At 38.5% G+C, this 20320-nt stretch overlaps 4 protein-coding genes and 1 long non-coding RNA gene across 10 annotated transcripts; 2 read left to right on the top strand and 3 right to left on the bottom strand.

Annotated features, from left to right (window-relative positions):
• Nucleotides 1-589: 589 nt before the first annotated feature.
• On the bottom strand, nt 590-7099 carry LOC107220442 (nose resistant to fluoxetine protein 6). Its single transcript, XM_015659040.2, has 12 exons — nt 6621-7099; nt 4634-4890; nt 4259-4479; nt 3885-4167; nt 2921-3081; nt 2655-2823; nt 2328-2524; nt 2109-2247; nt 1778-1973; nt 1538-1680; nt 1254-1387; nt 590-1035 (listed from the first exon to the last, which is right to left on the bottom strand). Exons 1-12 carry the CDS (start codon nt 6949-6951, stop codon nt 1002-1004), a joined length of 2265 nt encoding a protein of 754 aa, XP_015514526.1. The 5' UTR covers nt 6952-7099; the 3' UTR covers nt 590-1001.
• Nucleotides 7100-8493: 1394 nt separating this feature from the next.
• Nucleotides 8494-11586, bottom strand: LOC107220423 (transmembrane protein 208). The gene is made up of 5 exons (XM_015659016.2): nt 11191-11586; nt 10742-10900; nt 10027-10163; nt 9569-9653; nt 8494-8847 (listed from the first exon to the last, which is right to left on the bottom strand). Exons 1-5 carry the CDS (start codon nt 11194-11196, stop codon nt 8713-8715), a joined length of 522 nt encoding a protein of 173 aa, XP_015514502.2. The 5' UTR covers nt 11197-11586; the 3' UTR covers nt 8494-8712.
• A 247-nt stretch (nt 11587-11833) lies between these two features.
• LOC107220451 (phosphatidylserine lipase ABHD16A) lies at nt 11834-15398 on the top strand. Its single transcript, XM_015659056.2, has 11 exons — nt 11834-12116; nt 12221-12274; nt 12362-12672; nt 12807-12979; nt 13076-13190; nt 13274-13409; nt 13672-13836; nt 13940-14067; nt 14248-14486; nt 14581-14732; nt 14838-15398. The coding sequence occupies exons 1-11, from the start codon at nt 12039-12041 to the stop codon at nt 14940-14942; spliced, it is 1656 nt and encodes a 551-aa protein (XP_015514542.1). The 5' UTR covers nt 11834-12038; the 3' UTR covers nt 14943-15398.
• On the bottom strand, nt 14912-18629 carry LOC107220454 (tyrosine-protein phosphatase non-receptor type 14). Of its 6 annotated transcripts, none has more exons than XM_046732099.1 (8): nt 18613-18629; nt 17906-18386; nt 17316-17686; nt 16999-17167; nt 16722-16883; nt 16450-16538; nt 16138-16363; nt 14912-16055 (listed from the first exon to the last, which is right to left on the bottom strand). In XM_046732099.1, exons 3-8 carry the CDS (start codon nt 17663-17665, stop codon nt 15690-15692), a joined length of 1362 nt encoding a protein of 453 aa, XP_046588055.1. In that variant the 5' UTR covers nt 17666-17686; nt 17906-18386; nt 18613-18629; the 3' UTR covers nt 14912-15689. The 6 variants fall into 6 exon arrangements, with proteins under 6 accessions (XP_046588055.1, XP_046588054.1, XP_046588053.1 ...); XM_046732098.1 differs by lacking the exon at nt 18613-18629 and adding an exon at nt 18552-18604; XM_046732097.1 differs by lacking the exon at nt 18613-18629 and adding an exon at nt 18540-18584.
• Nucleotides 18556-20235, top strand: LOC124293063. Its single transcript, XR_006902970.1, has 3 exons — nt 18556-18663; nt 18914-18986; nt 19519-20235. It is a non-coding gene; the product is annotated as an uncharacterized LOC124293063 (long non-coding RNA).
• The last annotated feature ends 85 nt before the right edge of the window (nt 20236-20320 follow it).

Here is a 20320-nt window from a genome sequence, read left to right as displayed (position 1 = left end):
AGCGCGTATTTGTTTAATTTGCAAACTGCATCATTTCCTGTTATGTTACTCTTGACTGTATCATTGTGAAAAATTATTACGATATTGTAGTACAGGTAGAGGATATTATATTTACGTGGATTGCATACAATTTTAAGAATGTGGGCACTTCGTGTTTGAATATCGAACAGTACACATATGGGATATATATGTTTTATAGCCTAGTATTGTACTTTTATTCGTATAGATCTTGATATGAATAATCAGGTACTTAGCTCCACGTAGATCGCATTAAAGCAACCCAAGGTAAAAGTTTTTTTTATCGCTACTTGCATCTTCGATGTCCAAACCAGATTCCAGTTTCATCACGTTCCGCAGTTGCCATTTGTTTTAAATTGTTCATGACGCCATTTACGGTTCCACCTTGTGATGCAAGCAATCGAAAATTTCGCACAATTTTGTAGATCAATCAGCAAATGGTGATCAAAATATTCGCGTAATACGGTATTTGTTTTCTTCTTTCTTTGGCATTCCTTTTGTTTTTATTCGTCTATTGAAATTTACGCACAGAACTTTCTCAAATTCACCCCCCAGTTTTGTATACATTTGATTACAATTCTGCACACGACAGTTGTTTAAGTTCACGTGTGCAAGCTTAACAACTACAAATTTATTTTTGTTGATACATGTAACTTGTTTTTCTCGGTGTCAACTTACTACGATCCACTTACTTGATTATGAAATTTTATTTCACATCTTTGTTCTAGGTCACCCCAAATCCTGTAAGTATCACATGTATTACAGGGTATAACACTAGAACGTGACATTTGTATAAGATAAAAATCCTATGGTAATCGAGATAAATGATTCTATGTACAAAAATAACATGATACGAAATTACAAACTAGGGTATATGCAAGTATTCACACTACAACATCAATGTACCAACCACGAGTTTACCTATACATATATTGTACAATATGCAAAGCGGCAATTCGCATAATTATAGCCTTTGGTCATTTTCAGTTGCTCTTTTTGATGCCGTTGGAATTCGATCTGAAAATAAAAAAATAAGATGCAATTGTACCGTAGTTAGAGCGACAATTTGTTCTAAATTTTTACGCCAGTCATCAATATCGAGTAGCAATAGTGAAATTTATATCTGATATACCGTTATATCAGCTAGTACCAAGAAGGTGGAACTTTTGCCGACCCGGTTATCGTATTATGCAAGATGTATTATTTATATTTATATTTCTTGTAAAGACACTCACGCTTCCGCGGGATATTTGGTTGGTCGTTTCGTGAGTATGAACTTCTCAATCTTTCGTATCGGCCCTTCGACAACCACCGACAGCAGCAGAGATATACCAAAGGTGTAGACCATGTCTGGCACGAATTCCCAAAGCTGAAATGTGGAAAATTGTAAAACTTGCTCGTTCGTTTTGCAATACACGATGTCGTTAAGAAAAAGTCAACTCTATGCTACCACGCAATTACGTATGAATGGCAACATAACGTGCATTACATATGATGTATCGAGTGAAACATAACTTACGCAGCTGTTAATGGCAAATATGCGAGGGCTTCTAGTAGCACCGACGTCATAGGATTGTTTAATATTGTGGACAAGATAAGCACCGTAAGTGAGTCTCGCAAGGGGTGGGACCCAGCGTGGTGTCATAAAGTTGTAATGAAAGTCTGAAAATGTAACCAATGAAACATTTGACCATCCTGTATATCCAAGCAAAACGTAATTCCCATCGCGTTTCGGAATCTGCAAGATCCTCCAACCTACCCAAACCATCCCCAATTGTGATCAGAACAACGATCGAACATACTCCAAGCGCAAACGCTGCTCTGTGGAACCCAGCGTAGGCGGCTGTCTCAAGTGGATGCAGCTCACTATTGGGGTCGAAATACTTGGTAGCCAAATACTGGCTAATGACAGTGAATCCGACTGCCAGTAAAATAAAAAGAAATCGTGACCAACCCTGAAATGCAGAATGATATATTTTTTTATATGAATGGCAGTAGTATTGGCACGACACCTTGTGGAAGAGAAATGATCAAGGATTCAATTTCTCGTCGTCAAGTTTTCTTTTTTCTTTTCCTCTTAGTATCATTACTTTGGGGAGTCTCCACGTGGCATCTTTATGGTCGTAGACAATTGCCCCAGCCAATACGCCAACCATGTAGGGACCAATTCTCATGTGTGATTTAATATAGTGACCGACGAAATACGGATCATTTCTAGCTTCCCGCATGCTGGAAGACGAGAAAGAATTGTATGATGTGGCTACGATTATGATTAAATTGTTCCATCACTAGGCGTGAATTTTACTCACAAAGGCAATCCTAGGAATAATGGTTGCTGGTCCTGAACATAGGTAATGACGAAGGGAATGGCAATGCCCAATGCGATCAAACCACAGAGGAACGGGTAGCCCAGTCTTCTCGGAAGTTGCCAATAAGCCCATAAGACAAAGAGTCCCATGATGTGAAGGTGATAATCCACCGATAAATACCAGGATTGAAACATACACTGTGAAAAAGCGTAGAGCAGGTGTTACACGTCAATTTCTTACGACCTATGGTCCGATCAACAGAATGCACGCATTGACTGCGACAAAATGGTGAAGATCAGAGAGCATCTGGAACGTCGCAATACTAACCATCTTGTTGGGATGTACGTAGTTGTTAATATACAAGAGATTAGTCCACCAATTTTTCGCGCAATTATCCCTTTCAAAACCCACTCTGGCTTCCCAGTACGGACCGGATCCCATCATCGGCATCAGGGTAGCATTGAACAAAACGACTAGCATGTAAAGAGGTGTCAACCTGCCGTGATACGAAGCGAATCTTTATCTCTAGATCTTTCTTTATCATCGTGTAGTTAATGAATATGAGAGCCTGCATATGCGTACGTTGAACTCACCGTAAAAATCTGATCAGTATGAGCGCAGTGAAATTCAACCGTTTACTCCGATCAAGTTCACGAAGCACACCGTAGGCCAGAAGAAGACCTCCGACACCGAAGAACCCGTCGACGATGATCGGTCCGTTGAATATTATCGAAGAAAAGGGTATGGCGTAGGCCTGATGGAGCGAAACGAAAATACCGGATAATCGCACAGTTAACGTCCCAGGTAGCACACTGTTGGCTGTTAGTTGACTTAGTATCGACAGAAATTATCAGTCAACTATTTCAAGTCAACTGGGGATAGGTATATTACGAGCCTATCGTTTCACTGTACACTGGCTAAGAGTGCGTGAATGTCCTCTGAAATGTTGTGGTAAAGGCAACACTCGGCACCAACTATTATTAGGTTTTCAGTTGACTGTGAGCAGTCAAGACAAAAAGGCGATAATTTACAAGTTGGCTAATTACGTGGACTAATAGTCATCTGGCGTCAAGTATGAGGTAGCGATTAGTCAGTCTGACTGCCACCAGACGTTGACGTTCATTCGGCACAATGAATGCGCTCACATAAACAATTATTTATCTGTAAAACATCACAAACCTTCACTTGACTTTCCAGTGGTAAGTGGAATAAGGTGGCAACGGGTTGTCTAGTCGAATCACCTTATACTCGACATTTCAGAGGAAATTCGTAAACATGAAGTATACCGCATGTCAACTTTAAGTCCAGTTTTTTGATGATTCATAGCCATTCAATAATAGCCGACGTTTTGACTCATTTATGCCAACAATGCGTCGAAATTTTTGTAATTCGATAAATAGTCGACTTTTTGTAGTCGAATGACAGCCAGCCTCTGGATAAGTGTGCTAGCTGGGAAGGGCTTACACACGAGTCGGTTACTTGATTTGTTAACGAGTATAAGGTACGTAATGTACGTACGATGCACTCTTATTACTCCTACGAGACACATGCATTGACCTTTTCGAGGTACGTTGACTCCACGAGCGGGTAGCCGCAGTACTGCATCAATCTGTGACCGAATATTACGCATGCCATGAAGAAGAAACGGATCAAATTTATGCAATCGAGACCACGATGAGAACTCTCGGTGAAAAAAATCGAGCGCAAGTTGCGTCGTGCGGAAAAGCAGAGGAAGAAGTCTCCGAGTTCGTTGTTCTTGGCTGGTTCCTTCAGAGAATAGATGCTGATGTCGTACCACGAGCCTGCTACCACGAGGACGCACAGCGCCACAACTATGATACTGGATGGGAAATTGTTCGTTATGTTCTTGTTCGTCGGCTCGATCCACTCACCGGATATCAAGAGCGTAAAGTAATTTTGACTTCTCTTACAGAAAAACCTTTAACCCCATGGTGAAATCCTTGGGGACATCGCTACGTGCTTGGCAAAGCGATGGCTTCACTGTAACATTCAGGTCTATTTCTCGGGCGTCCGCCAACTTCTTTAAAGGATCCGTCAACGCCGCCGCAACATCTTGAGAGCTGCAGCTAGCCGGAACGCAAAGCGACAGGTACACAGAGTGTCGTTTGACACGGCGAAAGTCTCCCCTGTACTGTAGAAACAAAATAAAATTTTAAGTAGGGTCATAAATGTATGTACGTACGAGGATGGACGGGACTCTTATGCGTGTACTTTGATTTGATAATTCACTTCGATAAAGCTGCAGGGCTTGGGAGTGAATCCTCTTGGTAATGAGAGTCGCTTACGTCAATCGCGTTCCAGACGGATAGATTTGGGTCAAAGTCGAGGGTGAAAATTTCCGGGCGTTTCGGTACCACACCTTTCCGCTGGTAACGCAAGCGAACCAAACAGTAGCGACCCTCGACCTCGTCAGGCTCTGCAGTGTCAGAGAATTCATCCGGCGAAAGTTTTGCTCGTAAGTTGTAGCATTGGTCAAAGTTTCCCAAATGTTTGGTATGACCGTGTAGCACGCCGTCTGGATACTTCGTTGAGGCGTCGAACACTGAAATAGTATTTTTTCACTTGACCATGCAATGCAAGCAATTAAATTTTTTTTTTCTTGCTTTCGCCAGAAAACTCAGCAACCTTTATAACTATCCCTTGACATTCTTCACCGCAGTCGTAGTTAATACTGGATGTATGTACGTAGCAAAAAAAATTCTACCGTCCAAGTGCGATGGTTCAAATTTATGATATCATCTTGCTTAGTTGATCACCTCCATACTTCGCTAAACATATAGCTGATTATAATATTACTTGATAAGATAATGAACGATAATGAGACACATGAACTTATTACTGTGTTGGATAATATTGATTCACAGAGAACCTTCTATTCTTTAATTCCATTAACAGACAATTTGCATACATTTACGTGTGCTTGGCCGTAGATATAATTATTGTGGGCACTCGATGCCTGCATCCAGTTTCATTGACGTCAGATAGTGTAAATCAATTGAATATTAATAAAAGTGTGATGTTGTTCGAGTTATAAAATGTGTACAGATAATACATGCAAAAACTCAATTAAAGAGGAAACTTCAAGGAACAATCTCACTTGGTATCTGCATATAACGTTATATGTATAAGGTGTACCTGTACTCTTGTACAAGATTATGTTATGCGTGGATGCAGAGCGAGATTGTGATACTTTAGTTACACACGTATTGTTCGCAATTCATATCATGTTACATTTTTAGGCTGAAAGTTATGAGATGCTCAAGGATCAAATTGAATCAAAAGTATAAATGCGTCTGCAACCAGTTCATGGTCGCGTCGTAATTACTTCAACGTCTGACTGTTAGTTTTTCTGCAGTTTCATAAATGCGGTGCGCGTAATGCGTATGGTATATGAAAATATGCAAACGTTGCTTGATGACGATGCGAAATTATAAATCAAATTAAATATCATGTAATCACTGAAATTTCCATCGATAACGATCCAACTTACGCAAGGATCACAAAAAGTATCGAAGAATATTTACATCTCCTAGTTTTTACCAATCGGTATAACTACATTAAAAATTTTTATTACCAATAATATCTTCAACGATTGCTTATTGGTACAAAAATAATCCTCAGTATGAGTGAAGGTCGATTTACGACTCCAAAGAATTGATTGATTAATTCGGACTAAGTGCTTGTTAACCCCTGATACATCGCAGAGTTGGGAGAATTTAAGTAACCTTTATTAACTCATTATACAACATACATCAGTGCAACAACTTGTACTGATAGTCGGTGCGGGAAATATCAGGCGTTCGCTATAGCGGTTTCGTAGGCATGAAGCAATGGGTTAATCGCTGGTGAAATCTGGTGTACACTTTTTCAGAAATCTTCTGAAATCTTCTATAATCTTTAAAATCTCTTGAAATTCCCCTTTGAAAAAATACTTTGAAATCCTCTGAAATCATCCGAAATCTTTTGAAATCTTTTAAACTCTTTTGAAATCTATTGAAATCACTGAAATCTTTGTAATCTTGAAATTAGGTGTACCTACATGAAATCGATGAATGATCAACCCCTCGTTATGCACGTAAAAACAATAGTGAAAAGATGGACGGCTAAGCTGCTGTTATTATCACCAGTTTTCGGTTCTAAGCAAGTTTGAATGCGTTACACCAGGCAGCGCCCCTAATTCATCACATTTCTAATTTTTTCAAACTGGGAAAATCAATCGTACTCGTTGCCCGCATCGTCGGTAAAGATTGGGAATTATCGAAATAAGCTTACTCTGGACGGCCCACAGCGTGGAATTGGCGAGTTCCTTGAGGTACCGTTGCACCTGTTTCCTGCAAGGACCCTCCGGAATAGTGTTTGAATTGGCGAATACCAAGGGCAGAACGGGGAAGTCGGTCCACCACGAAGAACTTCGAGAGAGCGGTACCGCCCTTTGGGAATCGTCGGAGTTCTCTACCTGCGATGTCTGATGCGATCCGAGGCTGGTTGACAGGCATAATAGCCTCTCCGAGTAGCTGGCGTTAGACAATTTATTCTTATCGGCGAAAACTGGACCGTTCATTAGGCCGAACGACATGCACAGTAGAAAAACTATCCCAGTCATTGCGGTGATGGTGAAATGTAATTTTTCGGTACAAATGAACCGTTAACACGCTATTTCGAATTTCAGTCCAATCAATTTGAAATCCAGCAGTAAGTTTACTCGCGCGTTCTCGGCAGGAGCATAAGGCACACACAGCTGGGTTTATTGTTGCTTTGACGTTTATATGACAAAAGGTTCTAAGGATGAGAGGTGGTGGAACCCCCCGAGTTTATCTCCAGCCTCTGCCTGAATGCGTCACATGATCCAGTGTAAGAGAACCCGGTTTACGTATGAAAAGTATGCAACTTATGTACGAGGTCGACCTTAAACTTCGAGTCGCATCGCATTGCCCACGCTATTCGCTGCTCGATCAGCACTTCACCGATAAGATAATTGAATCAATTCCTGTCCCTAATTAATATTTTACACCTAAGCCAATTCATTACCATCAGAATAGTATAAATTATATCAACACAACGTTCTAGTGCAAACAGTCAGAGTTACATCATTTCTGTTCATTTTTTACTGCATGATCCTTTCTGCGAATAGTTATTTAGGTGTGATAGAATGTGCATATATAAATCGGTTCAATCAATCGTGTCCCTAGTTGTTTTTCAGACCGTCGGTGTCCCCTTGAGTCTTTGTTGACGACACGTCCTGGTTTGTGTTGCGGACTTTCAAAAAATTGGAAAAAAACAGGGCCATTCATCTGGGTGTATAGTACATCATCCGAAAGTTAGCGATGTAAAGGGTGTGAAGAATTCTGTGATAAAAAATTTCATTTCCGTCATTTATTTCGGAGAAATTCAAGATTTAAATTTCGGTTGTGCCTTGAAAGGCACACGAGGACCACGAAGAGTTTAACAATGTACGTAAATGTACACGCAGTCATTTCTTGTTTACCTGTATCAATTACAACAAGAGGCGGTTGCAAGTCCCGGCCCAAGCGACAGCTAATCGATACAATGGATCGAGAACGTGTATGCATTTATGATCCGGCCTGTAATATTCGAAAAATTAATTTTTATGTCCACATTCGCGTCAGCATCGAATAAGCTATAGGTATAGGTATGTACCCGACCCGAAATACCTAATTCTATCGTTGAATCAGTATAAAATAGTTCGGATGATACGTGTTGTTTGCCTGAATAATAACACATTATGCAACGAGGGAATGAAGTTGAAGATTATACCCGTGGTTGGGTGAATCACCTAAGGGAATAATCGACTTTTATTCCTTTGATGAGAAAAAAGCGGAACCTAACTCAACTGACGATCCACGTGCGATTGTTGACCCTATCACGTAGACGATAACTTTGAATAAATTTCGAGCATGTACGCATGAATAATTTAAAAGCCTACCGTTGTGGAAGTTCCATCTTAGGCTAGAGAAACAGCCCTCTTCAAACCGTAAGCTTATACGTTGAACTGGTTCAGTAATCACAAAATGGTATTATGTTTTTTTTTTCCAATGTACCTGTACAATAGTTTATATTATATACTGCTACATTAAGTTACATACGCGATTGCGGTTTAGGATGTCAATTGGCTAACGTTGAGAACTTTTGATGACAAAGCAAAGTATTTATTTCACGAACAACAAACAAACATGCTGCAATTTTTATGTACATTAATAATACATGTCGGTTGATGTAAAGTTGAAAATGGAAAAAAAACTTGAACAGGATTGACTTGTATATTGCGTGTATTTGCATTTGCCTCCCCCCCCCTCCCCCCTCTTCCCGCTCCGCGCCCCCGCTGACGGTAATTGCGTACAATCAATTAATGACGCTTTGCCATTTTTCTCTCCATCTTGCGCTGTTTTTTCTCGTCAATCACCGGCTGCTCCTGAGGTGCGGCAAAAAACCACGGCGACAGTATTTTTGTCCATAACATCCAGCCCCCCCGCAGCGGCGCCTGTTTAAGGGTATAATATGCAATAGGTAGAATGAAGTTAACAAAAGGCGGCAGTGTAAAAAAAAAACTAAAAAGGAAATGGAGAATGAATAACAAGTTCCAGAAGATCTCCAAAGTGATACTGACGTGAACTGGTGATTATTTTTACGATACTATTGGACCATAATTGTGACCTCCAAAGTAATTAAATCGATTAGCGATGTGAAGAAAAAAATTAAAAAAAAAAAAAACTGGAAAATAACAGAGTGCATCGGTTAGCGGGAATTGGAAAATTCTGAACTGGTAGTACTGGAACTAGTCAGCTCGCTGGTTATGAATTACAAATGAGAAACCAATAGATTTATTACGCGTATAAATGACGCCTACGTGCAGTGAGAAATCATATTGAAGTTAGTAACGGTACAGTGACGATTCATGCTGAAGACAAACCATTATGTCGCGATTTTAGAATCATCTGAGATTCGGTAAACCGTAATAAAACAAAACTGACTCGTATTTCGAAATCTTAGTTTCTTAAAGATCGCTGTAAAATTTTAAAAATAATGATGTTTCCCCCAATGTTTCGTTACGATAACGTTACTAACTTCAATCTCGTAGAGGAATTCGTGGTCGCCCATTTTGATAAAAAAAATAACGTCGCTGGTCGAGAGAAATGAAATATGCGAGGCGCGTACTTGTCGTATATTACAAAATGTATTGTAAATTTTCCTATCACACTCACCAATAGCCACAAAAACCAGAAGTAGTTTGAAATCAGAGACAGCACTTGTACACCGGACGTTAGGATGATCAGATCCTTAACGTGCCTGCGAATGACAATTTTTCATCAAGTCGATATCGCAAATTCCTTCCATAATAATCTATTTGTTACCAGTATTGACCTACAGTAATTTACCAATATACATTCAAAGTGTTGCGGAATTTGAATGATTTGCTAAATGATGAAAATACTGCACATTCTTGGTATAAACAATACTATGAGTTAATAATAATTAGATTCATACAACTCCCCCGAAATGCAATGGATTCTCAATTATAAGAAAAGGAAAGCTATAAAACCAAGAACGAATATTTTCAATTATACGTTTGTACCACAGAAAAGACTTGAATAATCAAATAATATAAAAACTGGGGAATCTCTAGCATAATAGATGTGCATAGAAAATGTGGTACACTCACTCAGCGATTCCGCCTTCCATATTCAAGTCAACTCCTGAATCAATGAGCTGGCCAGATTCAGCATACTTTGCACGGGCCATATATGCCATGAATTGATAACAAGCTACGTGTATCAATCCCGTTAATATTGTCAAAGTCTGAAATGATCAAAGTAGGAAGAGAAGAAGAAAAGAATTATATACCTTTGATTTACCTTCTCTTAAGAAGCTCTACCTTTTTAAAATTAGTCATTTGAAATTTTCATCAGTTGGGTGTTCAACTTAATAATACTTAAATATAATTCGTTCGTGAAATAGGAAGTTGGATTGTATGTTTATTGAAATTTTTTCAAACATAGTAGATCCCTGATTTAACGAAGCCCGCTTTATCCGAGTTTGCGATTATTCGTGTTCGTCTTGGAGTTGTGTAAACCCATTTTATCCAAATTCTAGTACCTATCATACAGCCAAGCGTGTCACGTGAAAATATAATGAATATTCATTATGACTTAAAAATGTGCTTTGAATTTTCAAGATTCTCTGCGCTAGACCACTACAAACAATGTAACACAAAGTACCGAATTGCACGGCAAATAATGTGAAAATTAAATAAGCCTTTATATATCACAGAATCCTGATTTCTATGAAGCACACCAGCTACGTGTTGTCGGTACGCCAAGCACACAATATTATCAAATTAATAGGTAGATTATTTGACTCGTTAGAATGTTTCATACAATAGTAAAAGTGGTGAATGCAAAGAAGACCATCATTGCTGTGAGGTAAATACCAGCTGCTCCAAATACCATGTTTCTATAAAAACTGAGGGTCGATGCATTTTCTTCCAGTATTTGTTTGGCTCCTCTCGTCGCTACCTTAGTGCTTTTCGTGGGTGGCTAAAAGGAAAAACAGCGTTCCTTACCTTAGCAGCGTTAGAGTTATATTTTGAATTTCTATTAACAAGTTGATCAAAAGTTTGGACTGCCATAATTCAAAACAGGGATGTAAGATTGTGCCACTAGACTCTTATCCATTAATTCGTATAAAGGTATATGGAGAAATTCGTATGCAATCACATAAATTTGTTGGTAATCTTGCGAGCGATGAATTTTTATTCGTTTAAAGGTTATTCAAATTTACAGAAAAATAAGATCACAATGTAATTTCAAATAACAACTTAACTCACCGCCATAGTTTTATCTAGATACGAGTATGGTACTTATTTCACTGTTACGAAAAATGATGTCAAGGAAACAGTCGAGTAATCATGCATCCATATTGCACTTTAATGTCCCGAACGTCTCGTATGCGAAAAAATTTTAAGGTTAAGATTGAGATTAGATTCTCATATCAAGACGAGTCACACAAAAGCCAGTCTTCTTTTCACGTATGAACTATTATCTTCTCACAAGTACAAGTGCTAATGTAGTCTATTTAATGAACTTAAAAGAAGTGGATTATAGTTACGTCAATTTGAATTATTTATAAATGATGATGAGAATTCAAAACAGGTTAATGGAAATCATGGCAACATACAGAAGACCGTGATATACAGTCAAGTCAGTCATCGAGTCGGAAATAATGTAGAACCTGTACTCTCGATTTAGAATTAAAATGCGACTGCTGCGACAGCAGGTGACTCGCAAAGATTATTTTTTCGTTCGTCTTTTCTGCGGAATAGTTTACGTACGCAATTTATGAACACAAAGATGGTACGATTAACTTCCTCTCAGTCGTATGCGGATTAATAATATTATAATTTCGCGGTTCGTCGTAAAGTTCACACAATGTCCGACAATAAGAGGTTATCCACTCCCCTGCCGTCACCTGGCGGTGTAAACGCTGGAGTTGTCTGTCATAAATTGCATCATTCATGACATAACAAATTTGGCAGACGCCTGTACGCACCTGCCTGCCCCTTCGGGTCAAGCTACATATCCAGAGTTTGATGACTTTGACCAGAGTCCGTCGTGGGCTTGATGACTCGGTAATACGACGGTAATACCAGTAGTAAATCGACTTGACTCGAACGAAATGTCGATAATCAGAATATTATTCAAATGTTTGCTCAGTCCACGCTTGTACAAGATATACGACACCGGACCAATTGACGTGCGTAATGTGATTAATTTTTGCAATCGGCGCTAAGAGCCGGAAGATAATTAGGTTAGGTTATGAATAACTAACTATCAAAACATTTTTCCACTTATTTACAGAAACTCTACGAGCCACGGAATCTCGAACGATGGGGCGATCAGATACTCACCTCCGTAAGTTCTCAGCATTGTATTATACAGAACTAGCCAGGCATTGCTGCAACACTGAATAACTCTACTTTGATCCTCCTTTTCTGGCAGTTTACTTTGATGTGGTCGTTCAGCCTCTATGCCATCCCGTTTGTAGCTACTTTTATGTACCGTCGCAGCTACCCCTTGGCTGACCAGATATGCTCATTGACAAAGGTCGCAGCTGGAGCAGGAGTAATTTTATTCGCCTCCCTGGTTGCTCGAGGTTACTCAAGAGCCACAAATCCAGTATACATTAAGTTTGTTCAAACTCTAAACAAAGCCAAGGCACGCTATGATTCCGAGTCTAAAAGACAACTGCTTCAGTACGATTTTGAATTTTGGGCATGGCCGGTTGACTTTGATTTTCCCAAGGAGATCAGGTGAGCAGTTACAGTTTATCGACGAACCAAAGCTACAACTCAGAAATTGTTCAGATTATTTTCACCGATTGAGATTACAATGTAACTATCCAAGCATCATTTCTTGCCTTTTGATATACCTGTAATTTTCACAGAGACCGAGATCTAAAAAAAGCGCTACATAGAATGGATAGAAACGAAAGTGCTCGTAGGCAAGGAGAACTATTGATGGCCCTTCCATGTAGGCTCGTTTCCTATGTTGTAGCACATACCTTTGCAGTGAAGCTTATGTACCCGGGATGCATCTCAATTCTAAATTATGCCATGGGTAACTATGTACTTGTCAAGTAAATCGTCATACATTTATTTATAACAGAATGAATTTCCCTCCTCTTGACCTGATCAAATTTTTTCTTTGATCAAGCATCTACACTCTTGCAAGGAAGAGTTGATCTGATCAAAAGGGGTGGGACAAGATCGAAATTGGCTACCGTAGATGGAAATTACATTGACACGATGTTTGTTGATCAACGTAACAAGTGATTATTTTTCATTCCCTAAATTGATGTGCAATTCTGTTTTCTGTGTACAATTCATGTAAATCTCACTACCAAACTTACAGGTCAACTCATGGCAATACTCTAGTTGTAGCATGCGAAGGAAATTGTGGATTTTATGAGATCGGAATCCTAGGTACGCCACTCAGCAAAGGCTACTCGGTACTAGGATGGAATCACCCTGGTTTTGGGGGTAGCACGGTATCTATCACAATATATGACACTTATAAACTACCCAACACCATGCGTAAAGATAAGATCGTGTTGCTATATTTCTCATTGTTTGGATCATAGCATTCCATAAGATACTGATTAGTTGATCAAGTAGAATTTGAAATGAACCTCAAGTACTTTAATTTACCAATTATGCAGATTACAACAAAAATTTTGAACGCTTTTTCTAACAATAGAAAAGTACTATCTACCTCATTCCTGATAATAAATAACGAAAGTTACGGTACAGGGCTTGCCATATCCGTCGCAAGAACAGAATGGAATCGATTGTGTGATGGGCTTTGCCATCCATCGTCTGGGATTCTTGGAAAGTCAGATAATACTGTATGGTTGGAGCATCGGAGGATACACGGCGACTTGGGCAGCAATGCACTATCCTTCTGTTTCCAGTGTGGTATGACACAAAAATTGAAAATCTCAATTTCTCATTAACTGAATTTTTTAGTTTCCAACTTTCAAACTGTTTGTAATTTTAATTGATGTGAAATTTTTTCAAGGTCCTTGACGCAACTTTTGACGATGTTTTGCCACTCGCAATTTCAAGAATGCCAAGACCACTTGAAAGACTTGTCCGTACTACAGTCAGGGAACATCTGAATTTAAACATTGCTGAACAACTAGTCAGGTTAATGTTTTACCGATGTGCTCAAGTTTGAATCTATTTTCAATTATGCTCAGTTGAAGACCCCCACCTTGAATCTTCATTTTTCCCTGAAACTCGAGATAATATGCAAACCCTGATGCAAAATACCTTCAGAAATTGAATTATTTTTATGCGTCCTGTTATCGTAGACGTATTTTTCAGATATCATGGTCCAGTGCTGTTGATAAGACGAACGGAGGATGAAATGGTGTGCGCAGTTACAGAAAGCTCAGAGAACAATTCTGGTACAGACAATGTAGATGAAAATAACGTCACGTGGAATCGTGGTAATCATTTATTGGCTAAGCTACTGGCACGTCGTTACCCGCACGTACTTCAAAGCACCCCAGAAATATCACTACTTAGAAAATTTCTGTCTGTAGCAAGCCCACACGCGCGACGTAAGTGACATAAATATTGAAGCTTGAGACCTGTTCATCGCTTATCCTTGATTCATGAAATCTGACCTTGTTGTTTGTTCAATGCTTTTTACAGGGTCTATCCTTGAGCAGGCAGGAGTTAACGATGAAGAATGTATTGCAATGATAAAGAATTATCTGACTGCACGGGGTAATGTCGTTACATATCCATCAGATCTTGGGGAAAGTTGTGAGCTTTCTGATAGGCTTAAGCTGACATTATTTCTAGTAAGTAAACATATAAACCATGAAATTATTGCACATGTATGGGAAAACTGATCACATCTCTGGCAAATAGAATCTATACGAGAAAACGATTCTTTCTAATTTCAGGCAACTAAATATATGAAAGATCAGCACTCGCAGCATTGTACGCCATTGGTCAAGGAGCTTTTTCACCCTGGATGGGACCCAGCAACACTCACCAAGTCAACTTAGCACGTCACAGACTAGAAGAATTTCCTCTATTGTGTATGGTTTTTGCATAAACAAATCTTTTAATTAATTTCCGACATTGCTAGCTGTTTACAACTCTATTTTCTTTATTTACAAAAATTGGTCGGTTATTTTCATATGCATATATTGCTTTCATCTAATAAATAGTGCGAACAGTATTCAAGATCGACAGTATAATTTTGTTAGAGAGAAGTAAGTGTTTGTATAGGAAGTTTTCAACTGTTTACTATGCTGCGCGCCAAGATCTCATGGAAGTTTTGTAGTATCTAGTGGTTCTATTTTGTTTGTGAAAGAGAAGGGTAACTGTTGTCGGATTCTTATGGTTATTTATGTATTTTTTAATTGGAATAAAGCGTTTTCATTATTTTTTCTATACGAAACAGTCGAATTTGATTGTCGTTGCAATTGTAATAAATAAAAAAAAAACGATATTAAGTTTCCTGAATCAGGCATTTATTCTTGATAAATAAATATGATAAAACGTACAGCAGTTTCATCGTACCTTTAAAATTATGATGAAAATGCGAATAATTTACAGTATGCGTTCTAATGACGTGGATTAGTGATAAAAAAAAAAAAATAAAAAAAAACTGCGCTTTGATGCGTTACGACGTGTTAAGATTTATTACATAGATTGCAAAACTATCCGAAGTAAGAGGCACTTGATATAAACTATATGTATGATTCAACATTTTTCTTTTAAATACCCGTACTGTATGTTTACATTAATCAATATCTACTTCTGTTCACTGCATTACCGAGTAGAGACGATAATTCAGGGCTGATAATTGTTGACATACAAACTTCGTGCGCAAGTGAGGGCGAATGTACATTCGATTGGTTCGCGTAATAGTGATGTGAACCATTTGGGGCAGTATTGTATTTTCTTTGCACGGCAGTATCATAATCAGGTGCCGGTCTATAAGATGGAAGTAAGGCACGAAGTGTATCCATATTGATAGATGATGCAGCGACAGGGAATGGCGACGAGGATATATCATTGCAGCTATTGAAATGTGCCTGATTTGTAGCTTTGGCTTCATTATCGATATTTACGTCTCTTATTTCATCTCTTACATCAATATTATCAGGATCCTAGAAAAAAATTTGCGTCTAAATAAAGCAATTGATCTAGATTTGAATATCAAATTGATTAAAATATATTCATGATACTCACTAGATGACTATTACTCATTTTATTGACGAGATTAGACTCTTGGTGTTGCATGTAGAATGTATGCTGAGATATACATAATCGCCAAACATACTTCGCTGTTCGCGCATCACTAAAATGAAACTGCTTGGGTTCTTCATTTTCAGCTTGACATTCGATTTTGAATGTTTTTTTATGATTGATTACATTGCTAATATCTTTCCATCTGTAACATATTATATAGGAAGAACTGCGTTATGAGTTATGATTTTTTACAGAGTCCTAGTGATTGAGCATTGAAATAATGAAAAATTACTTGAATACCACAAACTGTACCTGTAAAATGATGTCAGCTGCACGTTAGAGTACCCAATGATGATTCCGTTCATTGAAATTCCAAGAAAGATTTCGTTATTTGCATCATCCTGCAAATGTTATATGGCTCCATTAGAATCCGTATATTATTATCCAGCTAGATGTCGTGTGACAGAAATGAGCCATCGACACAACACTCTAAGAACTCCGATAACTATTATAATAAATTTAGCTATAAAGTCACTTTTGACGATTTGAATGGTATGTCGCAACTGTAGATTCTAGTTATTCACCTTAGCAGCAAATGTTTCTCGGCCATAGCCCTCCAGATGTACAGCAATAGACACATAAAGTTCTTCTGCGGCAGCTTGTGTAAGACCAGAAAGGTTCTTGTATCGAACAATGGCTGCTGAAAGTAATGAGTCTTGCCCGCTAGAATCAGCTTGTATAACGTTCTGATGATAAAAGAGGAAGGAAAAAAAGAAACAGCATGGATTTAGTAAATGCGGCGGATCTAAAGAAGGGAAACTTTTCATAGTTGCGTAACATGTATTTACAGATTGAGCATACTTTTGAAAATAGTATGCACTGCTGAAGGTACTCTGCAGTGTGTCGTTGAGGGTCGTAATTGCCAAATTCTGCCTGCATCGAATAGCTTGCCAAGGTGCTTGCCTCTCTAGAGTTACAGTGAATTCTACCATCGATAACATCCATTTTCAGTTGTAGATAATAGTGATACCTGGAATGTGATTAAATTTCTCAAGCATGCCCCAACACCCACTCCGATCATTTCACATCCAAGTTTGAATTAATAAATATTTGTCAATGAAACTGACTGTGCCAATTTCAGAGAGATGTAAAATCATTACTATTGGTTTCAGACTTGCCTCGTTATTTCATCCTGTATGAGCTGGACGTCGGTAATAAAATACATAACTCTAAGTCGCAAATTAAAGCTTCTAGCTTCCTTTTCAAGTTGCCGTTTAAGAGGTTTGTCCATCTGGACCCAGCGCGTTGCTGGCGATCCATGATGAGAGATATAGCTCAGTCCGAAGAATTCTGGCTGTCCAAGACCTAGCCTCTGCGCTACATTGGTCAGACATTCGTGGCCCAGGCTTTGTACATCCAAGGTACATTCTATTGATCCTGTGTCCAAAAGCTCGACACAAATTACATACTGATTCTTAGATATAACATTGTACTGTCGACTTTTTTTTAGATGAAATTTGAACGGCATTTTTCTTTGCGTGATGAGTAGCTAGGGTCAAAGAAAAATTACAAAATAGTTTCAACCATGAATATTGAGCCCCTCGAGTACGTATTTTGGGAACTCTCAGATTTCACTTGATTTTTGGAATCTATTGTAATCTGAATGGGTTATAGTTAAGTTAGGTTAGGTTAAGTCAGGTTGATAATGATGTTCAAGGGTAAAATCTTGCTCGCGTAAAACTGTGAATATTTAGAGGCAGAAGCTTACCCTTGGGCGCGACGAAGTTTTTTTGCTAGCTGGTCCGAGAACTTTGATAACGTTGACCGTGGAACCGTGGATACGTGACGAGTGTATCTCTCTCTTCTGTCATATGTCAGAGGTGTAAGTAATTGAGGTGAGAGTGTTTAGTGTCTGTTGTCATTTGTCACTGAATATTTAGCTCACTACATGTTTGTACACGAAACAAAAACCTTATTCAATCCTTATCTGATAAAATACACGTTCATCATCAACGTCAAAAACACTGGCCAAGGACAGTAACAGCTGCCATATTGAAGATGCTGAGTAGTATAGCGCAACAATCTTGCCACATTATTTTGTTCCAGCCTTATTTATACATATATTTTATTTTTCACCAGTAAAATTTTTGTTTCGTAGACAATTTATTCAACCACCTTTTTGGTTAATTAGGTGCTCAGAAAGTCCCAAAACAGAACTCGAATATTCGTAGCATCAGCCAAATCAGCCCCTGCGAAAATATAAAAAATATTTCACAGTTTTTTTTAGCTGTTTATCTTTTCAACACGAGGCCTGAGGCACTCGTAACTGGTCAGAATTGCTTTCTCTTGGAAACCACACTGATCAAATTATTAGCTGTAGCGTTTTCCAAGAAATGAAGCACAGAAAAACCGACGAATATCCACAGGACCCGCAGCGAGAACAAATCATCACTGAACCAAGTCAAAGTTGCCTACAATTAGGCGGTTGAATTAGGATCATCGAATGCGCGATTGCAGGCTGTTTATGTGAGAATTCACGTGTAAATTCTTTTGACTCGAGACAAGAATCAGCTTTAGTTGCGAATTCACGCTCTTGCGGTAAAATCACATGATCGATGCAGTGCAATACCGTCGATCGCGTCAAAAATCACGCGCGCACTAAAATGCCAAGCAGGCCAAATATTTAACCGCGATACTTTTTCGTTTCTTTTTCCTCTAATTGTAAGACCATCAATCACAGCGACTTGTTTAATAATTTGCATTCGTTTTTTCACAGAAAATTACGTTCGTCTACGGCGTACGGATGCATGGATATTAGGGACTTTTCAAATTGGTAACTGTATTTGAGGGTAACTATATTTAAAATATAAAAATTATTGCGATTTTGACCTGCTGATTGCGGGCATTTTTGACCAGCAATTTCATTTCTTGTAATAATCATCTTATGCCGATATATCGTCCGCATATATTGATTCTTCCATTTAGAAAAAAGTGACACAGTGATTTTTGTAGACTACAGAGACTACACAAATTTTCTTGTGGTAACAAAAGACCCCCTGCTTTAAATAAGCTAAAATCTGACTATACATATGACTACATAAAAATTACAAGACTACTGCTATTATAACAAAAAAATGCAATCACATGTTATCATCGGTAATCATAAGGATAGATTTTCACGTGCAAAATTAAGATGCCTTTTCACACGTTTATTACCACATAGTCCATACTGAAGATATTGCGGTGTGTCCAGGGCCTTTCTTCTGACCAGTAAATAATAATACAAAAGATATTTATACTTGATTCATTTCAATGCCATACACGTATTACGATTCTAGAATAATGAGAATGAATTAGATTATTTTCTTTTATCTCGAACAGCTGTTTATAGAACTTATAACCAAGCTCTATGGAATATGTTGCGAGCAACGGATCAAGAGTTACAGCCGAAAAACGTAAGATTTCCTTCCAGAAGAATTACCTCTGCTCTTCATCTTACGCTCGTTGTGATGCCTCTTTCCCATTCCTCAGGGTCCGATTAGTGGTAAAACAGTCTTGCAAAATGATTTTGAGACGAAAAATTTCCGAACTCATAAAATTTGAAAAAAAGCAAGGTTTTTTGATTTTGGATTTTTTTGATTAAAATTTGACTGATTATGAAAAATAGGTAAATTAATTATTTGATGCACCACATCGACGTAATTTTTCGAGTGGAATCGATTGCGCGCAGTCCGAATACGCCATCACGCAGCTACTTTATCTCGCTTCTTCATGTTGCCCATTCTTTCACAATCCCAGATCGCTAAATTATTCGATTAAAAATGTAATTGAGATCCATTAGCCTAACCACGTCGGTTTCGACTCGCGGCATTTTCCTTGGCGTCGGTTCACATTTTGCTGGCGCTGCCGCGTGAATTTGACGCCCGTGAAAATCCAGCCCAAGACATTCTTGCTGGCGTGATTTTCAAATTTCACATAATTAGAAGCAGTTTTAAAGACTTCATGATTATCAAAAATGATTGTTAGATTGCGGACGTTTTCGCAGTATTACAATGATTAGAAAATAACTACAATAAAGGGTGACGCAATGACTGCTTTAGGAGCCGACTCCACGATTCTATCGTTATCGAAAGTCCGCGAAAGTTTCTGAGTATTTCTACGGGAATTCCCGGATGAAACCATT

The sequence above is a fragment of the Neodiprion lecontei genome, chromosome 2 (genome assembly GCF_021901455.1).
Source record: "Neodiprion lecontei isolate iyNeoLeco1 chromosome 2, iyNeoLeco1.1, whole genome shotgun sequence".
Lineage (NCBI taxonomy): Eukaryota > Metazoa > Arthropoda > Insecta > Hymenoptera > Diprionidae > Neodiprion > Neodiprion lecontei.
This window is presented reverse-complemented; position numbering and strand designations above follow the sequence as displayed.